Source organism: Podarcis vaucheri (genome assembly GCF_965113315.1).
Source record: "Podarcis vaucheri genome assembly, contig: SUPER_11_unloc_1, whole genome shotgun sequence".
Taxonomy (NCBI): Eukaryota; Metazoa; Chordata; class Lepidosauria; order Squamata; family Lacertidae; genus Podarcis; species Podarcis vaucheri.
The window spans coordinates 340,937-366,051 of record NW_028118808.1 but is presented as its reverse complement, the minus strand read 5'-3'; the positions used below and the strand labels follow the sequence as shown (position 1 = coordinate 366,051).

General features: G+C 44.7%; 1 protein-coding gene across 1 annotated transcript in view; it reads right to left on the bottom strand.

Moving 5' to 3' along the window:
* Positions 1-15,777, bottom strand: part of ROR2 (receptor tyrosine kinase like orphan receptor 2) — a 162,687-nt gene extending 146,910 nt beyond the window's left edge. The window contains exon 1 of the mRNA XM_082242331.1: positions 15,425-15,777. Coding sequence (XP_082098457.1) covers positions 15,425-15,497 — 73 coding nt within the window. The 5' untranslated portion in view covers positions 15,498-15,777. The remainder of the gene's footprint in view (positions 1-15,424) is intronic.
* Between the last annotated feature and the right edge of the window lie 9,338 nt (positions 15,778-25,115).

Genomic DNA, 25,115 nt, shown 5'->3' with positions numbered 1-25,115 from the left:
TCTCTTCGTCTTGCGGTTTTTTCGTCTTGCGAAGCATGGCTATTAGCGGCTTAGCGGCTATTAACAGCTTAGCGGCTTTAAGAAAAAGGAAACAAACTCGCAAGACGTTTCGTCTTGCAAAGCAAGCCCATAGGGAAATTCGTCTTACGGAACGACTCAAAAAACAGAAAACTCTTTCATCTTGCGCGTTTTTCGTCTTGCGAGGCATTCGTCTTGCGAGGTACCACTGTACAAAATATCTGAGCTATGTCCCCCTACATACACATATACAGTCGTACCTCAGAAGTCGAACAGAATCCGTTCCGGAAGTCCATTTGACTCTCGAAACGTTCGACTTCTAAAACACGGCTTCTGATTGGCTGCAGGAAGCTCTTGCAGCCAATCGGAAGCCGCGGAAGCCCTGTCAGATGTTCGGCTTCCAAAATAATGTTCAAAAACCAGAACACTCACTTCCAGTTTTCGATTGTTCAGGAGCTGGAACATTTGACTCTCGAGGTGTTCAGGAGCCGAGGTACAATTGTATAATAATTCTCACCACACCTATTAATTATAGATACTACCTCCCCCACCTAAAAAAGAATGAAAGAACTGTAATTCTCGAGAGCTTAGGAAATGCTTTAAAAACACAAAGGCGTCCTCTGACCACAACAGGAAAGATGTGGGATTGGGAGTCAAAACAATGAGAACCACATTGGCATGGCATGGGTTTAAAGCAAGGCACGCTTTCATTAGCTACATCACTCATGAGTTGGGCTACACAGGGACAAGGACCCCAAATGATCAAACCTGCCTGCTGACAGAAAAGCCGAAGATCATTTACTGGGAAATCTGGGGAAGGGAGCAGACTAACATGGAAGATGATCTAGACAAGCCTATGGCAACCTGGCTGCCCATCTATGTCTACTTAAATTGTCACTCTCTGTCTTTTCTTTTTCTTCTGACCTCACTGCTTGCAATTCCTTCATGTATGTATACAGTGGTACCTCAGGTTACATACGCTTCAGATTACAGATTCCGCTAACCCAGAAATAATGCTTCAGGTTAAGAACTTTGCTTCAGGATGAACACAGAAATCGTGCTCTGGCGGCGCGGCAGCAGCAGGAGGCCCCATTAGCTAAAGTGGTGCTTCAGGTTAAGAACAGTTTCAGGTTAAGTATGGACCTCCGGAACGAATTAAGTACTTAACCCGAGGTGCCACTGTATTTGCAAGTGAGGCTTACACTTCATGCACAGGATAAAGTGGCTCTAGTAAATTACTGCTTATGCCATAATAAATCTGTTAGTCTTCATAGTATTACAATACTAGTTTCCCTATAAAATCATATAATTGTAGAATTGGAAGGGACCCTGGGGTTCATCTAATCCAGAGGTCGGCAAAAATTTTTAGCTGCGAGCCGGTCCACTGTCCCTCAGACGTTGTGGAGGGCTGGAGAATCGGCACCGGGGGGTGGAGCTGGAAGAAGAGGTGAGGGGGGCAAGTAGTCCTCCACCCCACCCCCCCCAGCCACAGCCGCTGTCACTGCCACTGCTGCTTCTCGTGGGTAGGCAGAGCGAGCTCGTACGCTCCGCTCGCTGGCCCACAGGAGCGCCAGGGCAGGGTGGCGGCAGAAGGAAGGAAGGAAGGGAGGGAGGGAGGGAGGGAGGAAGATGAGCAGCGCAAAAGAGCCGGCTCCGGAGAGGGGCTGCTTAAAATGGCGCTCAGCCAGCTCAGTCCAGCCCCCTCCCTCCTCTAGGCAGGGCAGGGAGAAACAAGAAGGAGGGAGGGAGGAGGCGCCGCCGCCGAGGGAGGGAGGGAGAGGGGGAGAAATGGAAGGGTGCAGGGGGGGAAAAGGTGCAGCCCGAATGAACAGAATCCCCACACCGATCCAGGGACAGTCCGCAGGCTGGATCCTGAAGGCAATTGGGCCTGATCCACCCCCAGACCTTAGTTTGCCGACCCCAATCTAGTCCAACCCCCTACAATGGAGGAATCACAGCTAAAGCGTCTATGACAGATGGCCGTCCAACCTCTGCTTACAAACCTCAAATGAAGGAGAGTCCACAGCCTCCTGAGGGAGTCCTTTCCCCTGTCAAGTAGCTCTTACTGCCAGAAAGTTTTTCCTGATGTTTAGTCAGAATCTCCTTTCATGTAAATTGAATTCATTGGTTCAATGTATTATTGTTTAAATATCACTTACATCTCTTCTTTATGACACTTATTCCTAAGTGCACTTAAAACTCATTCAGGGCTATAATCAACAATGTTTGTTTTTTTTTTAAAAAAAAAAATCTTTGGCAGATTCCTGAAAACTAGATGTAATACATTTCCTTTAAAACTGGGAAACCCAGCCAGATGGGTGGGGTATAAATAATAAATTTATTGTTGTTGTTGTTGTTGTTGTTGTTGTTGTTGTTGTTGTTGTTGTTGTTGTTATTAAGAACGAACCTTCTGCCTGTCAGTCCAATTGAAAAAGAGTACATTTTATATAACTTCTGAGCATGGAGTGTTCTGAAAAAATTTATGTGCAATGGCAACAAGCCCTAGAAAGCTGATCTCATGCATCTTTGACCAGGCGTAGAATTGACATCCCAGTACACAGTGGTAAGCACTGTAAAAATATCATTTGATAACATGTGATGCACACAATGGGAGTGTTCAGAAAAACATATTGCGGCTTAATAAGCTGAGATAGGAACAAGGTTTTGGGGCGCGCACAAAGCCCATTCATCAACCAGAAAGTATTCCATTAATTACAGGTTCCCATTTTGTCCAAATTCGTAAACCATAGTTCAAAACTTCAGAAAAAAAGTTGGATGTTAATCCATGGCTTGATATCTTGGCTTGTTCTGAAGCTATCAACCATAGCTTCCTGGTTTGGGGAAAACAGGAAGGTATTGTAAATTAAAAGCTTTCTGGTTTGGTGGTTTCTTTGCTCAGGAAGAAGAGCATTGGGGTTGTGTGTGGCGCCAAATGGCTCGTTCATATTTCAGCTTATTACACCCAGATGTGATCATCCAGGCACTGTATAGTCATGGGCAAGTATACTAAACACAACTGGCTTGCAACAGACAAGAGACCCATCTTGCACAAGATCATTGAATGGTCATCATCACATGCCCAGAAGCACCCTAGAGGAAAGTCTGAATTCACTTGATGCAATTTTAATTTTAACTTTTTTAAAAAAAAAATCTATTAACTACTTCCACATTAAATGTTCTGAACCTGAAAAATATTATGAATGATCTTCACAATGCAAAAAATAAAACATTTTCTGGGATAGTTTTATGATTCAGTTAGACAGTTATGAGGCCTGTGTTGAAAAGTTAACTTTCACACTCAATTAATCCCAACTCTAACCTGCTGCAGAACCCTGGCTGAATTTATCTTTTCTTTACGCAGCATGCAAAGCCTCCTAGTTAAATACACAAAAGTATAGGAAAATAATGTCAGGGCATTAAATTGGAAAAAGCAAGCAAATTCAGTTACAGCAGCCACTTCACTGTGAAATAATACTTACCAGATGAACTGTTACTGAATGGCTTAAAACCAGTCTAGCACATTCAAGCAGGACTGGCCTAAACTACTGAAGAAAATGTTCAAGTTACAGCTATTAGGGGATGTATTTAGGAGTTTGGTAATGCAGGATATGCAAGCTTTTGAATTTCATGTAATTAAAGGCAGGCACAAAACAGGTAGCTCGGTGGTTCTCAAAACTTTTTGTGGCGGCGGAATCCTTGCAGTAAAATCTTTTAAATTTATACTTTTAAAAGTAGGGACAAAACTGACTACTGAGAGAGCAAGCAGGGGAGAGCCAGTCAGAACAGCAACTTCGAAAAAGAAGAAGAGAAACTCTTATCATGCAGAGTTCTTCTTATCTTAAAGGAGCAGCATATCTAACCCTTGCTGCCAGGCTGTGGCTCACAGGAAGGTGCTAGGAAAGCTACATGGGATTCCATGATGTTTCAACAGCACATTTAACCCAGGAGCAGGGTGGCATGTGAAGGACAGCACTGTTTACCTGGCTTTCCAAAAAAAGCACTGTTTACCTGGCTGTCAATAAACCCCATTTACAGCATAATGTGGATGGGGGAAGATGGCTTAGAGCAGCATTGTCCAACAGGTTGATTGGGATCAACTTTGTTGTTGTTGTTGATGATGATGATGATGATGATGTTTAGTCATTTAGTTGTGTCTGACTCTTTGTGACCCCATGGACCAGAGCACACCAGGCAGTCCTGTCTTCCACTGCCTCCCGCAGTTTGGTCAAACTCATGCTGGTAGCTTCGAGAACACTGTCCAACCACCTTGTCCTCTGTCATCCCCTCAATCTTTCCCAACATCAGGGTCTTTTCCAGGGAGTCTTCTTTTCTCATGAGGTGGCCAAAGTATTGGAGCCTCAGCTTCAGAATCTGTCCTTCCAGTGAGCACTCAGGGCTGATTTCCTTCAGAATGGAGAGGTTTGATCTTCCTGCAGTCCACGGGACTCTCAAGAGTCTCCTCCAGCACCATAATTCAAAAGCATCAATACTTCGGCAATCAGCCTTCTTTATGGTCCAGCTCTCACTTCCATACATCACTACTGGGAAAACCATAGCTTTAACTATATTGTTTCTTGGCGATCTGTCAATCTCCCCCCCCCAAAAAAAATAGCCCTTTCTCAGAGCCAATGTGCAGGGCTTCTCTCTCTCTCTCTCTCTCTGGAGGAGGAGAAGCAAGCGTGCATGAAGAGGGCAGAGACAGGGCCGCCTTACCCATAGGCACTAAGGGTGCGATGCACCCGGGCACCGGGCTCTCAGGGCTCCAGATACAAATTTAATACGTTCGTCCTTACGTACCCCTGAAAAGTCTGCAACATGAGGCGCTGCTTCTGCGCACATGCGCAGCACGATAGAGCACTTCTACGCATGCGTGCACGGCAAAACCCAGAAGTATACACTTCTGGGTTTGCCACATTCGCAACGCAAAAGTTACGTTACCAGAAGGTAACATAACCCGAGGATCCACCGTATGGGGGAAACCCTGACTCATTTGAAAAACAGCAAGAATCCTGAGGTACTTTAAAGACTTAACACATTTATTATGGAATGAGCTTTTGTGAACAACAATCCCTGCATCATGTTCTGATTATGTAGGGCCCTGTCCACAATGTAATTTCCTTATGTTATTACATGTATACAAAGTATGTATTTTTTAAAAAATATTGACTTATGACAAACTTTCCCGGTTTTATGGAAGTGACTGCCATTTGTTATTACAGTGGTACCTCGGGTTTCATACGCTTCAGGTTACAGACTCCGCTAACCCAGAAATAGTACCTTGGGTTAAGAACTTTGCTTCAGGATGAGAACAGACATCGTGCTCTGGCGGCGCGGCAGCAGCAGGAGGCACCATTAGCTAAAGTGGTGCTTCAGGTTAAGAACAGTTTCAGGTTAAGAACGGACCTCCAGAACGAATTAAGTCCTTAACCCGAGATACCACTGTAATTTTATCATAAGCTCAGTCAAATATAATCTGTTTAACTTGAAGAATGACCATGGGAGAGTGTGGTTACATCACTGCCCCTTTTTGATACTGGATGGCAGATCTCAGGCAACTTATGGTTGGACATTCCTGGCTTAAAGCATGTGGCACCTCTGCTAAAACATGCACACCGGGCCAGGTTCAATGTTCTTATTTTGATGTACAATGTCCTGAACTTGTGTCCATGATATATTTAAAGGGCAGTTATATCCCACCTCGGTCACCTGCAGCAATGCAGTTAGGCATTCCCTGTGTTGCGGAGGCTCAATTGGCCTCTAACTTGAAGACAGGCATTTAGTGATGCTGATCCTAGGCTGTGGAACAGAATCCCCCCCCCCCCCAGTATCCTTGCATTTGACTTTTAGGTGTCTCTTGAAGACTTTCTTTATGCCACCAGGCCTTTGCAGCTGTTTATTTATTTTTTAATCAGCCAGTCACTTGAATGATTATCTGAACTGTTGCAATGGTGTTTTAAGTTTAATGTTGCACACCACCACAATGTAGTTGATATAACGGTATAGAAATACTTCAATAAATAAACAAACAATTTCTATGTCTATGTAAGGAAAGCCTTTACAGTCTGCTTTCTTAAGTGGACATTAAGCAAGAAGAACACAATTCACGTATCAACTAATATCCTGAGTTCCTGTTTACATTGTATGTTTTGCTTACTTCAGTTCGGTAGGCAATTCTATTGAGTTCTAACTTTCTACTGCTAAATCTGAAGACCACAACCTCAGTTCTTTTCAATGCTAGTTTAACCATGGGGAGAAGAGGGTACAAGAATACAGATGCATCATAATCCTATTAATGTTTACCCAGGGAGTTAGTGGTTTCTTCCATTTTGCAGTGGTACCTTGGTTCCCAAACACTGTTGACTATTGTTCCCGGGGTGCCTGCACCAATCAGAACCTGCACCTTGGTTTTCGAACATTTCGGAAGTCAAACAGACTTCTGGAACTGATTAGGTTTGGCACTTTTTGGCACTTTTGTTTTTGCTATTTATTTTGCATTTTTGTGTTTGAGGTTTTTTCGGTTAGTTTGTTTTTGTGACTGTGTGGAACTCAGTTCAGCTACGGATTAATTGGCTGTGTGTCTGCAGAAATGGATAAAAGCCCCCCATTCAAACAATGACTATCATCAGTGCAGGTAAGGGGAAAAAAATTTAATTTTTATCATCTACAATACTGTCTTATTTATTTTATAGTACAGTACATTGATTACTGCTTCCATTTTCTGGATCAATGGTCTTGATAGTAACATTTTTGTTTTAGGGGTTGTTTTTAAAAGTCTGAAATGGATTAATCCGTTTTGCATTCCTTTCTATGGGAAAGCGCACCTTGGTTTCGGAACGCTTTGGTTTTGGAACGGACTTCTGGAACGGATTAAGTGTGAGAACCCAGGTACCACTGTACGTGCACATCTACAGTCAAACAAAAGCAAAAGCATGTCTTGCACAATGAACTGGACTGGAAAAAATACTATTGCTACAACATAATAAAAACCAGCAGTGTCCCTGTGCAATCATTTAAACAAACACACACACAACCAAAAAAGCAGCAGTAGCTGCTGCTAGTGGTATCAAAACTTCCAACAGAAGCCTGACAGAGAGAAAGAAGCCGTAGACTACTCGGAAGTCTATTTCAAGTGTGATACCACGGCAGCTCTATAAAAAGCTCACCATTTGTAAGCGAGTAGGGGACCTCCAACGTTTTGCTCTCAGTTGGCCCCTAAATCCCAGAAGCAGCAAGACATTGCAAAGCGAAAATTCTCTCACGCTCATCCTCCCACCTTCTTGGCTTCCCATGCCAAGGGAAAATAACAGCACAGCTGCCAGTCTTTGGGCTCCAGAAAATGCCTGACCTTGCTATGTTCTTAGTCTGGCTGGTAGAGAAGGAACTGAAGGGAAGAAAGAAAGCTGTGAGTTCACAGCAACAGAAGAAGGGGTCCAAGGACTAGGGAATCATTTTTTTGTCAGAGAAAAGGAAATACACCAATTATTATACATGGAGTTATGGGCACTATTGTAATATTGCTGAGGGGTGGTGGTGGTTTATGGGTTGATAGAGGTAATGTTTGGTATGGTGAATGGTAGCAGCGCTTGGCTGGCTGACACCCTTTTAAAATGTGTTGGGGAGGGGGAATTATTGGGTTCTTCTTGTTTTTATTTCTATTATCTATTTTGTGCCTTTAGATTGTGATTTTATCATGTGAACTGCCCTGAGACCTGCGGGGATAGGGCAGTATATAAAATTATTATTATTATTATTATTATTATTATTATTATTATTATTATTATTGTAGATAGAAACATGTTGTCATCAACAGCTTGGTCCAAGTTGGAGGGGCCTCTTAACCAACCAATCTCTGATGATCAAAGCAGCCAGATAATTTAGTAGCGCTTTCTTTTTTGCTGTTATTCACAAGAGTCAAATAGCTTTCTTGAAGATAACTTTCTTCAAAAGGATTAGAGGGGGAAACTGAGCGAACAATGACCTCTGTCCGTGAAACAACTTGCTATTGTCTCACAGGATCCTTTCATTCAAGTTCATCACATTTTGGCAACCTGGCTACATTTATTTTTAAATTTTCATCTGTCACATAGATACATCCAGAAATGCAAATCAAGAGGATTTCCCCCACACAGTTGAAGCAGCTGTCAGTATGTTTGCACAGAATCGCAGTGTTAACTAGCTTATTTGGTCATTGAGTCGCTATTTGTATGATGCTTTTCCAGCAGAGCTCAAAGCAGCTCACAAAACTTGAAATGTGTCAAAGCATGAAAGCTGACGTTATTCTAACCACCTATTTGCAAATTTCAAAAGGAAACATTAACCTAGTAGAAACATTTGTTTCTTTTTCTATGAAGACAGGATACCTTCTGATAAGCTACAGGTTTCATTTTGAAGTGAGGGCACTGGAGGAAACTTAAAACTACATGTTATTTTTAAAAATACAAAATGTAACAGGCTAAACCACTCATCACCAACCTGGTGCCCCCAAAATGTTTCAAACCACAACTCCCAAGAACTGAGCCCAAAATATTTGTAGGGTACCAGGTTGTTGAAAGCAGGGCAAAAGACTCAAAATCAGACAAAAAGTTGCACAAATGGTAAGCTGGGAAGGGACCTTTAACTTCAAACCTCTCCCATGGTTCAGTCAAAACACAAAGAAAAGACGATCATTTATGTCAAATTGCTATTTGTTCCAAATGGTTACAGGGAATGCTACCGGAGCCAGCAGTCTAAATAACAATAAAAAACAGGATTAACAAACAATGCTGCCTCTTTCATTGCAGCAAAAGCCTGTCATTCGTTTCCTTTGAAGCCCTAACTAGTTTGTACTCACTGGATTAGAAAGACTTGGGTACTTGCATACTTTCCAGACATACTGAGCTTAATGACAGCTTCCTTTTATAAAGAAACAAGCCCAGGGAGAACAAACAAGCTTAAATTGCACCTCCTTCCTTTACACAAGGAGGCCTACTACAAAAGTAACAGAATTTGAACCAAAGTAACAGTAAAATATGGAGCAAACATATCACAATTCAAAGATATTCTAAACAATGGACACTAGCTAGATGTAGCCTTTGTTAGCTATGCTTATAATGACCAGGGCTATGAGAAAAACCTAGTATTCTTTTCTGGAATGTAATTATATATTTCAGGTGCTACATGCTTCTAACTTATGAGTTCACCGAATACAAACTTTTAACTTGGCAGTTGTATCCAAACTACACGCAAGAGGCCTGAAATCTAGGGCACATTTATCAAGCACATTTTGCAGCACAAGGAAAGAAAAACTTTTTTACATTTTAATCTTAGCCACCCAGAGCATGAATCTCATTTTGTAATTAGTTATCAAATTGCTTCCATACATCCGACTAATACTCAGCACTGTTAACACCTTGCCCAGAGTGAAATGTATTTTTTAAAAAAGTAGGATCAGCTTTCCTGCAAATAACTGAAAGCTTCCTAAATAGGATTAATCTGACAAGTTTGTCAATCTTCCATTCTTCCCCTACCGCCACATTTCTGTGCTTTCTGCAAAAGACAAGATTGTGGAATCCCAGCATTTGTGACATAACTACTGCTTAAAAAAACCCACAAAAACCAGGACATGCCTGGGAAGAACTATTTTTAGTGGCAGTCTTAACTGCTTCTTTGACCCAAACTTAAGATTCTTTCATTATCAATTTAATTGTAAAACAAAGGAGATGGATTTTTGTAACTAGTGAAACGGTTTCACTTTAAAGCCTGCAATGCAAAATTCATTACAAACTGAGTGAATGACAATCTAAGTGACATTACTCACGGTGTTAGTTATCCAATAGCCATATTTATTCAGGAATAAGTTCCAAAAATTTCAGTGCAACTTAACTCTCAGATGTGCATAGGACTGCTCAGTTGTAATCAGACAGGTTGGGGCCAGACTTAGTTATGCTCAGAATAGACCCCTTGAAATTATTGGTGTTTTGTTGCTGCTTTAAAGCATGTTCTATTACAATCTATTTAACCCCCCAAAAAGACAAGCCGTATTTTAATTCAATGTCATTTACTTGTCTACATTTATTTGAATGAACTGCTGGATCCCAGGAACATTGGCTCAGAATATTAACAGGACTTACTTCAGAGTAGCCAAGCATAGGATTGCATTGTTCGCCTCCACCATGTACCCACAGAAATCAAGCCACATACTGCAGTACAGTCATACCCTGGTTGTCAAACGGAATCCATTCCGGAAGTCCGTTCAACTTCCAAAAACGTTCAGAAACCAAGGCGGGGCTTCTGATTGGCTGCAGGAGCTTCCTGCACTCAATCAGCAGCTGCGTCGGATGTTCAGGTTCCAAAGAACATTCGCAAATCGGAACACTCACTTCTGGGTTTATGGCGTTCAGCAGCCAAAATGTTTGAGTCACAAGGCGTTCTAGAACCAAGGTATGACTGTACATATGTGAATGGGAATGATCGTGTGATCTGACTATGCCAGGGGTCAGCAATCTTTTTCAGCAGGGGGCCAGTCCACTGTCCCTCAGACCTTGTGGGGGGGCCAGACTATATTTTGAAGGGAAAAAATGAACGAATTCCTATGCCCCACAAATAACCCAGAGATGCATCTTAAATAAAAGCACACATTATACTCGTGTAAAAACACAAGGCAGGCCCGACAAATAACCCAGAGATTCATTTTAAATCAAAGGACACATTCTACTCATGTAAAAACACACTGATTCCCGGACTGTCCGCGGGCCGGATTTGGAAGGCGATTGGGCTGGATCTGGCCCCCGGGCCTTAGTTTGTCCACCCATGGACTATGCAATCAGTGAAAGCAATTGCACGCACACATTCATGTGATATTTACACACATATGTAAGACTATACCATAGAGAAGCAGCTCCCATGTGGCTTGGTGAGTATGACTGAAGGAGGTCTTACAGCTAATATGAATTAAAGAGTGCTTCCAGATGAATGATTACTGTGATACCAGTGCTCTTCAGTCATGCAAGTTGTTGTATTTTGCAGTGTCTTTTTTTGGGGGGGGGAGAGATTGTTGGCATCAAAATGTCACTCAGCATGTATTTTCCCTATTTAATCCAGATTTACTCTATCCACGGAAAATGGGATAAGTTAAAAAGAAGCCATACTGCTGCTCATGACTGATTTGCAATATCAGTACAATCTGTTTCCAATATTAAGCCCCCATCTGAAGCACCCTAAATGTGCATAAGATCAGAACTTTATACTGCAATTTTAAATAGGTAAACCCTGTTAAGAGTGAAGGGAACACTGTTTCTGAGTGAACAATGCTAAACATTAGTCTGAAATTCACCCCATTTTCTCCCTAATGTTTCCAATTAACTTTTTTTTTTTGCAATTAAGGCAAGTTGCACTCCTATGGATCAAGAGGAAGACTTAAGTCTCCACTTATTTAGGGTAAAGCCCCAAATAAAGATGAAACAGTAAATTTCCATGACTTAATTAGCTGTATACCTGCAGATCATACCATCTTTTGGATCATTACAGTGGTACCTCGGGTTACAGACGCTTCAGGTTACAGACTCCGCTAACCCAGAAATAGTACCTCGGGTTAAGAACTTTGCTTCAGGATGAGAACAGAAATTGTGCTCCGGTGGTGCGGTGGCAGCAGGAGGCCCCATTAGCTAAAGTGGTACCTCAGGTTAAGAACAGTTTCAGGTTAAGAATGTACCTCCAGAACGAATTAAGTTCTTAACCCGAGGTACCACTGTTATTACGAAACCAAGGTGCATGTGTAATACAAACTCTTCTCCACCACCATGCAAATAGCCTATCATGTTTGCTGAAACCTCCTCAAGAGTGTCTGATTATGTGGAGGCTCGGTTTGTGAAATTAGGCCTCAAAAATAGGGAATTTCCCTCAAAAATAGGGAAAGAGAAATCAAGCAAGCGAGTCTCTGTGCAATTGGGGCACATCTATGGACGCCCTGTCTAACATGGGAGAGTTTTGCATGTGGCCAACAAGAGTAGCTAGCACAGTACCAACCCATCCCTGTTCAAATATAAACTGTGTTAAGTCCCACAGCTAGTAAGGCAAACTTATTGCACTGAAATTCTGAGAGGCCAGTCTCAGCAAGTCATTTTGTCAAAGTAAACCACAAACATATGTGGATATTTTCTACGCTACCCAATAGGCTGGCACTCTTTGTCCCTTTGAAGTACAAACTTCCAATGCATCCCACGAAGAGACTATACCCCAAAGAAAGCAAACAAACAAAAAAGTCTCTATCTGAAACTGTGTGCAACATGTTGTTTTTTAAGAGAGTCAAATCATTCCACAGTAAATAAGGCACAACCACTACCTGGAAACAGCAATACTGAGAACCTTTTTGCAGATGGAAGAGACATGGGACTCTTTATAAAAAAAAGGCACTTCTGGGGAAAAGACTTGAAAGCCGACCCCTAACTTTGCTGATTTCTCAATCAAAATATTTCCAGTATTTTGCAAAAACGGCGTTCCCCCGTGATGTTTAATTATTTTTTTTAAGGAAAAAGAAGAACAAGTATTTATTCATAATAGCACAAAGGTCAGTCGAGTTATCGGAGCAAAAGTAACTCTTGTTAAAAAGAACAGGGCTCCATTATGACACTGAGTGAAGGGAGCTGCCTGAAATCTGTCAAAGGAGCAAGGCGGGAGACTTTTTGGAGCTTTCAGGGCTGGCCCCCTAAAACAGATCCAGCTGTTGAAAGGAAATGGGGTTGGGGTGGGAGGTTATATCTCACTTTGTGCCTGGAACTTCCAGCAAACAAGAGCAGTCAGCCATCCTCACTCCAGCAGCTCCCAAGTCTTTTCTAAAGAGCATGCACACATAATTTCTATCATATTTTCAGCCATTTCTCAGTCCTGGGGGTATTTCAGTCTGGGAATAATAAAGGTGCCTCCCCAACAGAGACAAAAGCCCAAAGGAGGGAGGGGGGAGAGTCCAGGGTACTTGCAACTTGTGTATATATATATATAGCTCTTGTTGATTTTGCAACCTTGCCCTGAGTCCTTCAAGGCAGCCATAAGGTTTTCCCCTTTAAAAAGCCAGAAATGTTATCTCCTGCCCTATGCTAAAGCAACAAATGGCGAGACCCTGGGACCCTGGAGCTGAATAACAGGAAATCTAGGCATCTGTCACCTCCTGGGGGGAGGTAAATGGATTAGCGGGTTCAACAAAAGGAAGAGAAAAGTTCTTTTAAACATGCAACTGATTAACAGGCCCTCTCTAATCTGCAGTTTGGGCCTGTTATTTTTCTATCGGGGATGGGATCCCTTTTCAGGGCAATCAAAGTTAATGCAATTTTTTTAAAAAATAAAGCCAAACAAATGGAAGCTCCACTGGCTACCTGCCAAATTACCCCGCAGCCAAGTGATTAAGCATGATTCAAAGGTGTGTGGGGATGACTTTGTATTATCTCTCTGCCATTGCTGGGCAAATCTAGCCAAAGTTAAGAGTGCAAAGGAACCACACACACACACAAATTACTTGGAAAGAGGATGATTGGCCATAGAATTATTTTGCCCCAGGATCAAAGCCTCAGTCTAACCTGAGTCTTAACAGCGCCTGGGGTGGAGGGGATAAAACGCAAGGCTGAGAAGAAAGCGCCACAAATCCACAGCTGGACATAAAATGCAAGATCAGGCAATTGCTTTTGCAAGGACTGTTAAGTCTTCCACCAGTCTCATATTCACTGCACACTCTGGGCTCCTCCCTCTCCGAAGAGCTCCCATAAATCTTGCTGCTGTTAAGGCAGGGAGAAAGAGAGATGCCGGACGAGCTGGCAAGCATTCAACAGCAGCAGCCAGCCAGTGTGCAAGGTCAGATGTTAATAGGGCCGCTTGAATTCAGGCTCTCCAAACAATCGCAAGGCTTGTTGAACCGAATCCTAATGTTTCCTGATCGCCCGGGCTTTCCCCCCCTCCCCCTGCTCTGTGATCCTCTCTGCTCTCTTTCTGGGTTAGGTCAGTCAGGTAACACACAGGAAATGGCACTCTCCGAAAGCACAAAAAGCACTCGTGGGAAGGGGGGGAGGACAAAACTCCAAAACAACAACACACTATCCCCACTGCAAGAGGATGGTGGTGGACTTTCTGCCCATTATGGGTTCGGTTTCTTGGAAGCGCCAAGCAAGAGGCGGGCACTCCGCTCCCAAAACATTTTATCTGCCCTCTCCCAACACCCCACTGAAAAAATAATGTGGAATTAAAAGGAGGGAAATCCCCTTTATTTCCTCATCTCCTGTCCCGATTCCTCACTCCACAAGGTGAAAACTTCACGTCTCCTACAGAGGCGGGGGCGGGGGCGCGCGCGCGTAATGCTGGATGGAGCCGCGCAACTCTGACCAAACTTTCCAAACCACCATTACGCATCATGATGCTCACCTTCCCCATCCCATCTTCTCCCCCTCTCGGTGGGGAATACTGCGTTGTTTTTATTTTGCACAATAAAGTATAAGGGGTGGGGGGTGGGATGGAGAGAGAGGAGGGCAGGATGGCGCTGCCGGGCTTTTGCAGATGAAAGGGTTTGGCAGGGCAACTCCCAACACGAGTGCACGGACGTAAATGTTCAATGGTGCTTCAAGAGAGCAGCAGCCCCCAATGGACTCTGCAGGGCGCCTTTCTCCGCGCCAAGTACAATACAGCCCGAGAATCGACGGCGATCCTTCGCGTAACCTAACGAGACGGACTGTTCCGCCTCAAGATGCGCGGTTCCTGGGAAGTGAGCCGCCCCGCGCGCTTTCCTTCCGAGTAAGCATTAAAATGGGCACCGCTCCAAAAGTCCTACATAGGTAACTTACTTCCGAGTAAGCACACAAAGGGCGCAGCTTCAAAAGTCCTACCTAGGTAACTTACTTCCGAGTAAGTATACTCAAAAGTTCTACCTAGATAAACTATTTTCTAGGGGGCGCGGTGGCAAGTTTCCTAGGCTCCCTCGTCCTCCCCCCTCCCCCGAAGGCTGCCGTTGTACCCGAGGTGAAAAGGCATCAAGCAGGACTACTCGAGAGCAACCGGTTGGCCCCTCGACAGCGCTGCCACGGATTCCCATCGGGCTACTCCCGAGTTAAAAAAATTAAATAAAATCGCCTTTTTACTCCTCCTGCACGCCTTTGCCTAGACAGCAACTGGTTTTCGACGCCTCTTGGGGCGAAGTCTACATAGGGCTACTCGAGAGTAATCCTCACAGCCGAGGGAGTCCAGAGAGCTCTCCCTTCCAAGACATAAATGGGGCTGCTTGGGAGCGGCGCGCGCCCTCGACGGCATCCCGTGGCATGGGTCTACTCGAGAGCAAGTCGAGGGTCGGCAGACGAGGAAACGGGAGAGCCGTCGGGACGACTTCGGAGTAAGAAAGACCGGCGGTGCTGCTTCTGCAGCCCGAGAGCCGCCGTCGGGGCGCTTCCAGCCTTACCTGCCGCGTCGAGGAAGAGGACGAAGGCGGACGCCGCCAGCACGGCTACGAAGGTGGCGCTGGCTGCCCCCATGCTGGCGCCGGCCAAGAGAGAAGGACGAAGGGGCCGCCGCCGCCGCACAAAGAGCCCTTTGTGGCCGCCCTCGCCTCTTCGGCTGGCGAAGGTGACGGACGCTGCTGGCGGCGCTTCCCGAGGATGCTGCCTTCTTGCGGGCTCCCTGGACGTCGAGCGACGGAGAAGCTGCTGCTGCTGCTGCCGCCTCCTCTCCGCCTCCTCCTCCCGCGAGCGGACGCTGCCCGAGGGGAGGAACGCGGCGGCGGCGGCGCCGACTGAGTCCGCCTGCTGGGAGCGCGCCTCCCTTCGCCCGCCGGCCAGCCCAGTCAGCCCAGCCAGCCGCTGCTCCTCGCGCGCACGGCAGCCCCCAAGGGAAGGCGAGGGGCGGGGAAGGCGCGCCCCCGACGCCGCTATCGCGATCCCTCGCGCCGAGCGAGCGGGGAAGCAGGGGGCGCGCAGCCGCGAGGCGTGAGGGGAAGGGTGGCCTGGTACGGGCAGGGGCGCGCGCATCTGGAGGAGAGCGAATGGAGATCTGGAAGCACAGAGTTGTAGAATTGGAAGGGACCTTCGTGGGTCATTTGTCCAACCGAACCTTTTGCCCAGCATGGGACTCGAACCCAGGACTCTTTGATTAAGTCTCATGCTTAGAGTTGCCATATTTCAGAAAGGATGAGGGCTGCCCTATTTTTAAAAGTAGTAGGGTTGCCTGGCAAATAGAAGGGGAAGAAATGGAGGCAGTGAGAGATTTTACTTTCTTGGGCTCCATGATCACTGCAGATGGTGACAGCAGTCACGAAATTAAAAGATGCCTGCTTCTTGGGAGAAAAGCAATGACAAACCTAGACAGCATCTTAAAAAGTAGAGACATCACCTTGCCAACAAAGGTCCGTTTAGTAAAAGCTAAGGTTTTCCTAGTAATGGTGTATGGAAGTGAGAGCTGGACCATAAAGAAGGCTGATCGCCAAAGGATTAATGCTTTTGAATTATGGTGCTGGAGGAGACTCTTGAGAGTCCCATGGACTGCAAGAAGATCAAACCTATCCATTCTTAAGGAAATCAGCCCTGAGTGCTCACTGGAAGGACAGATTCTGAAGCTGAGGCTCCAATACTTTGGCCACCTCATGAGAAGAGAAGACTCCCTGGAAAAGACCCTGATGTTGGGAAAGATGGAGGGACAAGGAGAAGGGGACAACAGAGGACGAGATGGTTGGACAGTGTTCTCGAAGCTACAAACATGAGTCTGACCAAACTGCGGGAGGCAGTGGAAGACAGGAGTGCCTGGCGTCCTCTGGTCCATGGGGTCACGAAGAGTTGGACACGACTCAACGACTAAACAACAACAACAAGGATTGCCTAGTTTCATCATTATTATTTTGGAAGACCACAAAATGGTTGAGCTTTTTTTCTTTTCTTTTAGGAATAACGTACATAAAAATTCTGGACAAAGCGCTGCCCTTTGGAAAATTCCCACACATACCCCATGTCAATTCCATCTTTCGACTCAACCTTTGAAGTATGGTAGCCCTGGTCATGCTCTACTTTCTGAGCTGTCTGCCTAATGGTAGCCATCTTCAGATACCCCAAGGGCTCTGGAGGGAGGTCTCAAACCAAAGGCTTCAAGTTACACAAGAAAGGAGATTTGAACTATAAACAGGAAGAACTTTCTGGCAGTAAGAGCTGTTCAGCAGTGGAACGGTCTCCCTCAGGAGATGGTGGACTCTCCTTCCTCAGAGGTTTTTAAGCAAAGGTTGGATGGCCATCTGTCATGGATGCTTTAGCTGAGTTTCCTGCATTCCAGGATCAATCCCTGCTGGCTGGGAAAGGCTCCTGGAGGACACCCCAGCAAACCACAGCCAGTCAGTGTCATGGTTCATGCCTCAGGCTAAGCCAAACCATGGTTTAACCATGGCTGGCCGGCTCCCAGACATGACAGCGCAGCCACTCTGCTCATCCCCCTTTGCTCTGCTGCTTAGTGTTGAGCTAAGTCGTGACTGGGCTTAGCCACACCTCCCAACCCAGTTTTGTGGTTCAGACCAGGGTTTCCCAAACTTGGGTCGCCAGCTGTTTTTGGCCTGCAATTCCCATCATCACCACTGGTCCTGCTAGCTATGGATGGTGGGCGTTGTAGTTCAAAAAACAGCCGGAAACCTAAGTTTGGGAAACCCTGGTTTAGACTAACCATAGTTTGCAGCCCAGGTTTGGTTGGGGGCTTGCCATTTGTCTGGGAAAACTAAACCACTAGGGCAGACATGGCCAAACTTGGCCCTCCAGCTGTTTTGGGACTACAATTCCCATCATCCCTGACCACTGGTCCTGTTAGCTAGGGATGATGGGAGTTGTAGTCCCAAAACAGCTGGAGGGCCAAGTTTGGCCATGCCTGCACTAGGGAGTTCATATCCTTATCATCAAAAGACTACAAATTCCTACCAACTGTCTACATTCTGTCTGACATACATGTGTGGCCACTGACTTATTCTTATCTCCATGCCATGTGCAAAAGGGGTTTGAGCTGTGAGTGGTTTGAAGGGCCCAATTCACATACATTAAGCCAGCAACCTGTGCAAATTTGGCAATGTAAACATGTGGCAAAGAGAGTGATGTTAAATTCTCGAGAATAATCTTTTGGAGAATATTCTCAAGAATATTCAATTAATGAGAATGTTAGAGAATTTTCATTTAAAATAGGAGAATTCACCATTCTAAGGTGATGGCACCAGTAATTGTCATGTTAAGGTTTGGTGTAAAGAAACTCCGTAGTTAAATCATATTTCATTCTTCCATTAGAATATGTATATGTTATAGGACAAGTCAAAATATACAATTGGCATGCTAAGGTTTGACACAAGTAAATTCAGTAATAGGCTATATTGTGCTTCTAATAACTCTAACACTTAATAACTGTTTTGGTGACTAAAACACAGCTTGATAAACAAAACTATATGCATACATAAAAAAGAAGCCATTAACATTAAATATATTATCTCTGGTATGACAATCTCTGGTAAATGGAACCTTGTACCATTGAATGGCACTGCAAAAAACAGTTACTGGCACTAAATAAAATTATAGAACGTCAACTGTTTAAATCAAGGCCACCTCACATGCTGTTACACATAATTGTATAGGCCAAGGTACTTTAAGTGTATGAAACATTAAAGCTACTTTCTGTAAAAAAATAAACAAACAAAAAAACACTGTATGGCCAAGGGTATAGAATTGCTAAGAATAAGGTCACACCAAAATAGGGGAAAAGTCTATTACATATAGTTGAAATACATATGAACTAAAATGTTCATCAAATTAAATGAATAGCATTTTTAAAACTAAAAAATAAATAAAAATGTTTCCTGTAGCTCACATTTCAGAACTGCCAATGGTGAATGACACAATGCCCAGTAATGTAACTGGATAAAAAAAAAATCATTATTCATTACTTACCCTGACAATATCACAGCTTGACTTACTATTTACTAGATTTTTTAAATGTGGGTTATAAAACTGGTTCTTACATTAGAATTTACAGTTTGCGGGGAATATTCTCCAGAGAGTTTTCTAGCATATTCTCAAGAATATTCTCATTCTCGAGAATATTCTCCGGAGAATATTCTCACCTCACATCGCTAGGCAAAGAGTTAGAAAGTGGGCAGGATTCTGGGGGAAATGACTTTGGCAATCTCACCTGCCATCAAACCCAATACACAATTTTGGCTTCAGGCGCAATCCCTGGAATATAACCCCCCATGTAAATTGTGGACTTTGCTGTACAGTGTAATGGGCCCAGAATATCCGCTTGGCACCCTTCAGAGGCCTACGAGTTCCCTACCACAAGTTAAAAGTCTATTAAGAGCTAACTAATCTGCATTAAATCTTAGGCCATCCTTTCTCTGAAGTGATTTCATGTCTCTCCTCCAGGGCTGTTCCAGTAAAAGGAGTCTTTGCATGTTTATATCCCTGGAAACTTGCACCACAGCAGGAGAGGCATGTAGGAAGTATTCCTCCATGCTAAAAATCTCCCGTGTCTTTTCTCATGGGACCAGTTTCTTCAGTTTGACTAGTTCTGGTCAGCCCAGACGAGGAGGGAGTGAATTTTTAATTTCCTGGGAAATGGAGCTTCAGCCAACCTTGAGTGGGAGATTTACTGCAGGCAAGCCAGACCTTCCCTTAGTTGTTAAAAAAGAGAATTCCTGACTTAAGATTCTTTTTTTGCAATGAAGAAAGCAGGGGTCGACCTCAACTGAGTGATCCTTCTCCTTGCCCTCTAACCCATGACTCCTTTAGATCCAATTCTGTTTTTCGTCTGGGGTCATGAAAGAAGGGCATTTCTTGCTCAGAAATAACTTGCTGCTTACTCTATACAGTGGTACCTCAGGTTACATATGCTTCAGGTTACATACTGTCAGGGGTTCAGGAGCAGAGGCACGGGAAAGGGAGGAAACAGAGAGCGAGGGAAGGAAAGATGAGTGATGACAACGACCCGAGATCTCCGAGTCTCTCCAGTGAATCGGAAGATTCACAGAAAGGAGCACCAGTGGTCAAAGCAAGGGGGAGGCCTAGGGGGACACCCCAGGAAGAAGGGACTAGAGGGGACTCAGAGAGCAGCAGTTGGAAATCGGGGCAAGCGTCCCCAACAGAGTGCAGTGGGGAGGAAGGGCGCCAGGTATCGGGATCCGGCGGCTCGCCGCAGGCGGGAGGGCATGAGTCAGGAGTGGCCACACCTCCATCGGGGAGCGAAGAAACGGTCAAGCGGAAAGTGGAAGGTTGGGTGTGCGCGCCAAGTTCAAATACACAGGAAGGCGGCACAGTAAGCAGCCCGGAAAGGGAGCCAGGTCCTAAAGCCCGCCGCAAGGAGACAGAAGGGTCCGGGGGGTCAGCGTCAGAAGAGTCCAGGAAGGAAGAGACCACGGGGGGCAGAGGGACCCAGAGAAGGAAGGAAAGACGTAAGAGGTGGAGTAAGGCTAGGGTATTAAGTTGGTGCACAGGAGGCGGGGACTCAGACAGAGCTTTGCCGGTCTAGCTTCTAAGACGTAGAGCTGCACGCTGCGGCTTGAAAATGGAAACTGTAACTCAATAAAGACTTTTATAAAGTGAACGCTGGCTAGCGTGATCCTCTGTGAGCTGGGATCTGGAAGCAGCTCTGACACATACGCTTCAGGTTACAGACTCCGCTAACCCAGAAATATTACTTCGGGTTAAGAACTTTGCTTCAGGATGAGAACAGAAATCATGCAGCAGCGGTGCGGCAGCAGCAGGAGGCCCCATTAGCTAAAGTGGTGCTTCAGGTTAAGAACGGTTTCAGGTTAAGAACGGACCTCCGGAACGAATTAAGTACTTAACCCGAGGTACCACTGTATTCACCTACATTTAAGGAACATGATTTCACCCAAAGAATCCTGGGAGCTGTCATTTAACCCTGCCAAAGCTACGATTCCCAGTACCCTTAGCGGCGGTATCAAAATTCTTAGCAGCAGTATCAGATGTCATGTACTTTAAATGTGAAAAGTTACGGTATGGGCCAGTGGAGGCTCCTCTATAGGGCAAAGTGGGGCACAGCCTTCCCAAGATTCTGATTCCCCCAAAAACCTCCAGAAAGCATTATTCTTGGCCGAAGTCTTTCTCTGGCTTTTCAAAGCCAACGTTCAGTCTCTCTCTTGTCACCCAGAGTTACAAGGTGTGACCCGAAAGTTCAGTGAATGGTCCCAGAAATTGGACAGTGAGAAATATTTGAACATACATCCCTTGCAGGCCTTCAAAGTAGGCCTCCTCAGATACAATTCATCACTGACAACATTCGTAGAACTGTTGGAAACTTCTGGAGAAGTCCTCTTCACACTGATTCCAGTTCCCTCATCACAGCAGCTTGGGCGTGTGAAATGTTGGGAAATCTGTGCCCTTTCAGTGCAGATTTCAGTTTTGGAAAAAGAACGAAATCCAGTGGGACCAGATTGGGAGAAAATGGAGGGTGGGACAACTTAGTAACCTCAGTAACGATCGTGGTTCGAATCCCCGCGACAGGGTGAGCTCCCGTTGCTCAGTCCCAGCTCCTGCCAACCCAGCAGTTCGAAAGCACACCAAAAAGTGCAAGCAGATAAATAGGTACCGCTCTGGCGGGAAGGTAAATGGCGTTTCTGGGCGCTGCTCTGGTCTTGGTGTTCCGTTGTGCCAGAAGCGCCTTAGTCATGCTGGCCACATGACCCAGAAAAACTGTTTGCGGACAAACGTTGGCTCCCTTGGCCTGTAAAGTGAGATGAGCACCACAACCCCAGAGTCGTCTGCGATTGGACTTAACTGTCAGGGGTCCTTTACCTTTTTAATGCAATTCTTCCACCACCATTCGGATGGACAAACGCCGATCCCACATCAATAACTCACAAACTCTGTCGACATCTGCCACCTTTCTGTTCATTGACGGTCTTCCAGACCAAGGGTCATCTTAGATGGTTTGCCGCCCTTCATGAAGACACTTAAACCACTCATATACTGTCTTTTGTGTTAGAGCTTCATCTCAGTACACAATTTGTGAGCATTTTGTGGGTTTCCGATGCCAACTGTATATTCAAATATTTCTCACTGTCCAATTTCTGTGACCACCGAGCCTTCCGGTCACACCTTGTATTATTCATACATTTACTCAGAGTCAGTATGGTGTAGTGGTTAGTGTGTTGGATTAGGACCCAGGAGACCAGGGTTATTAGGTTCTTGTCGTTTTTATTTTGATTATGTATTTTGTGGTTTTATACAGTGGTGCCTCGCAAGACGAAAAGAATCCGTTCTGTGATTCTCTTTGTCTAGCGGTTTTTTCGTATTGCAAAGCAAGCCCATTGACGGATTAGCGCTATTAGCAGCTTTTAGCGGCTTATCTGCTGATCGGATCAGCTGATAAGCGGCTTAGCGGCTTAGAAAAAGGGGGGGAGGGAAAAAAACCAGCAGGAACTCGCAAGACATTGTCGTCTTGCGAAGCAAGCCCATAGGAGATTCGTTTTGCGAAGCACCTCCAAAACGGAAAACTCTTTCGTCTAGCGAGTTTTCCGTCTTGTGAGGCATTCGTCTTGCGGGGCACCACTGTATTCTGATTTTATTCTGTGAACTTCCCTGATACCTGTAGGTATAGGGCAGTATATAAATTCTATTATTATTATTATTATTATTATTATTAATAATCCCCAGTCATCCATGACCCTCTTTATGTGACCTTCGGTCATTCACTGTCTCAGCATAATCCACCTTACAGGGTTGTTGTGGGGGAGAACTACATATACCACTGGCAGATGAATGTGGTCCCACTAGCGCAAACTTCCTCAACCTCGGCCCTCCAGCTGTTTTTGGCCTACAACTCCCATGATTCCTAGCTAGCAGGACCAGTGGTCAGGGATGATGGGAATTGTAGTCTCAAAACATCTGGAGGGCCAAGGTTGAGGAAGCCTGCACTAGTGCATGGTTTTTACCAGCATGGACCCCTCTCTGTCAGGAATGTTTGTGTGGCCTCCCAACCCACAAATCTAGCAATTTCAATTGCTCGGTAAAACAAAATAGACGGGAAAAATGAGAAATAACTTTAGGACACATTGTAAAAAATGATTTGTGAGATGGTGTCTTTTTTAATGGTCCTGCTTATTCTTCAAATGATAGTAAAAATAATAATCTTAAAATATTGATGTGATGATATCTAATCCCTGATAAGTTCATAAGTCTAGTTTGGCTAATTATTAGAAGCAGTGACATGAAACAGGAAATGATTTGTATGCCCTGTGGTCATGCCTGTACGGCAAAGAGTTTGGATAAGAATCCATCAATGAATAAGAGGAATAATTGACTTCATTAGAGACAAATCCTCTTATAGTCTTCTTGAGTTACACTGAGAGGAAATCTCCCATTCTTGTAAAAATCTGAATCAACTAATGCTGACAGCAGCTCACATATTAATCACTCAGCTTTGGAAAAACTCAAAGATGCATGCTGCAGATGACTAGATAGAAAAAGTTATGGGATGTTTTAATGATCTGCAAGCTTTCCCTTGAATTAAATACAGTTGATAGGGGGGAAGAAAATTGTATGCAGGAATGCGCTGAATATTTAAGATACACACAATTTCGTAGAAAGCCACAAATATTTAAAAGATTTGGTATACGTTGATAATAGGCTCTTGATAGACATTTTTGGTTATGGCATGCAACCATAATATGGACTGAATGATGGGTAAGTGGAAAGAATTGCTGCATCTTCAGTAGATTTATAGCTGGATTTTTCCTGGGGTTATCTTTTAAAACTGTGCTGATTTAAACACATACAAATATATATTTTAAATAAATAGTAATATTAAGGGTAAAGGGACCTCTGATCATTAGGTCCAGCCGTGACTCACTCTGGGGTTGTGGCGCTCATCTTGCTTTACTGGCCGAGGGAGCCTGCGTACAGCTTCTGGGTCATGTGGCCAGCATGACTAAGCCGCTTCTGGTGAACCAGAGCAGTGCATGGAAACTCCATTTACCTTCCCACCGGAGTGGTACCTATTTATCTACTTGCACTTTGATGTGCTTTCGAACTGTTAGGTTGACAGGAGCAGGGACCGAGCAATGGCAGCTCACCCCGTCGCCAGGATTCGAACCGCCGACCTTCTGATCAGCAAGCCCTAGGCTCTGTGGTTTTTAACCCACAGCGCCACCCGTGTTAATAGTAATATTAATAGTTAATAGTAATATTACCAATCAATATATAATAGTAATATTACCAGTCAATATATAATAGTAATATTACCAATCAATATATACTTAATCAAAAAGACTAATAGATTAGTGAATCAATGAGCAGCGAAATCTGAAAGCAGCTGGAGTGGGCTCCTGATGGCAGGACATTGGACCATTTTTCCTCCCATTGATTCCAGCTGGGGGAATTACCTACACAATCTTCAGGGATGGTGCAGTCTGTCCCCAGTTCCATGGGAAAGGTGTGTTAGTGGAAGGACCTGGGATTCTGCAAACCCACAGCCTCTCTCACTAGTCCCATGACACTCCTTGGAAATCCATCTTTTTTTCCAGAGCTCCGAAGTCCGAGGGCTTACCTTTCCACAACCTCACAGAAAAGTCATACAAGGTTGGACCTCTTATCCGCAAAGGCAGGACTCCTTCGCTGCCCTCTGAAAGGGAGTATTGAAGAACAATGTTCCATGGAAAGCCTTATTATATTCCAGTGTTCCATGGAAATACTTGTATCTGAGCAGACGTTGGGGACACTGAGGTCCAGCTCCGAGGGCCTTCTGGCAGTTCACTCACTGCGAGAAGTACAGTGGTACCTCGGGTTAAGAACTTAATTCGTTCTGGAGGTCCGTTCTTAACCTGAAACTGTTCTTAACCTGAAGTACCACTTTAGCTATTGGGGCCTCCCACTGCGGTCACGCCGCCGCTGTTCGATTTCTGTTCTCATCCCGAAGCAAAGTTCTTAACCCAAGGTATTATTTCTGAGTTAGCAGAGTCTGTAACTTGAAGCATCTGTAACCTGAAGCGTCTGTAACCCGAGGTACCACTGTAAGGTTGCAGGGAACCGGACAGAGGGCCTTCTTGGCAGTGGCACCTGCCCTGTGAAACACCCTCCCATCAGATGCTAAGGAAATAAGCCACATATCTGACTTTTAGAAGACATCTG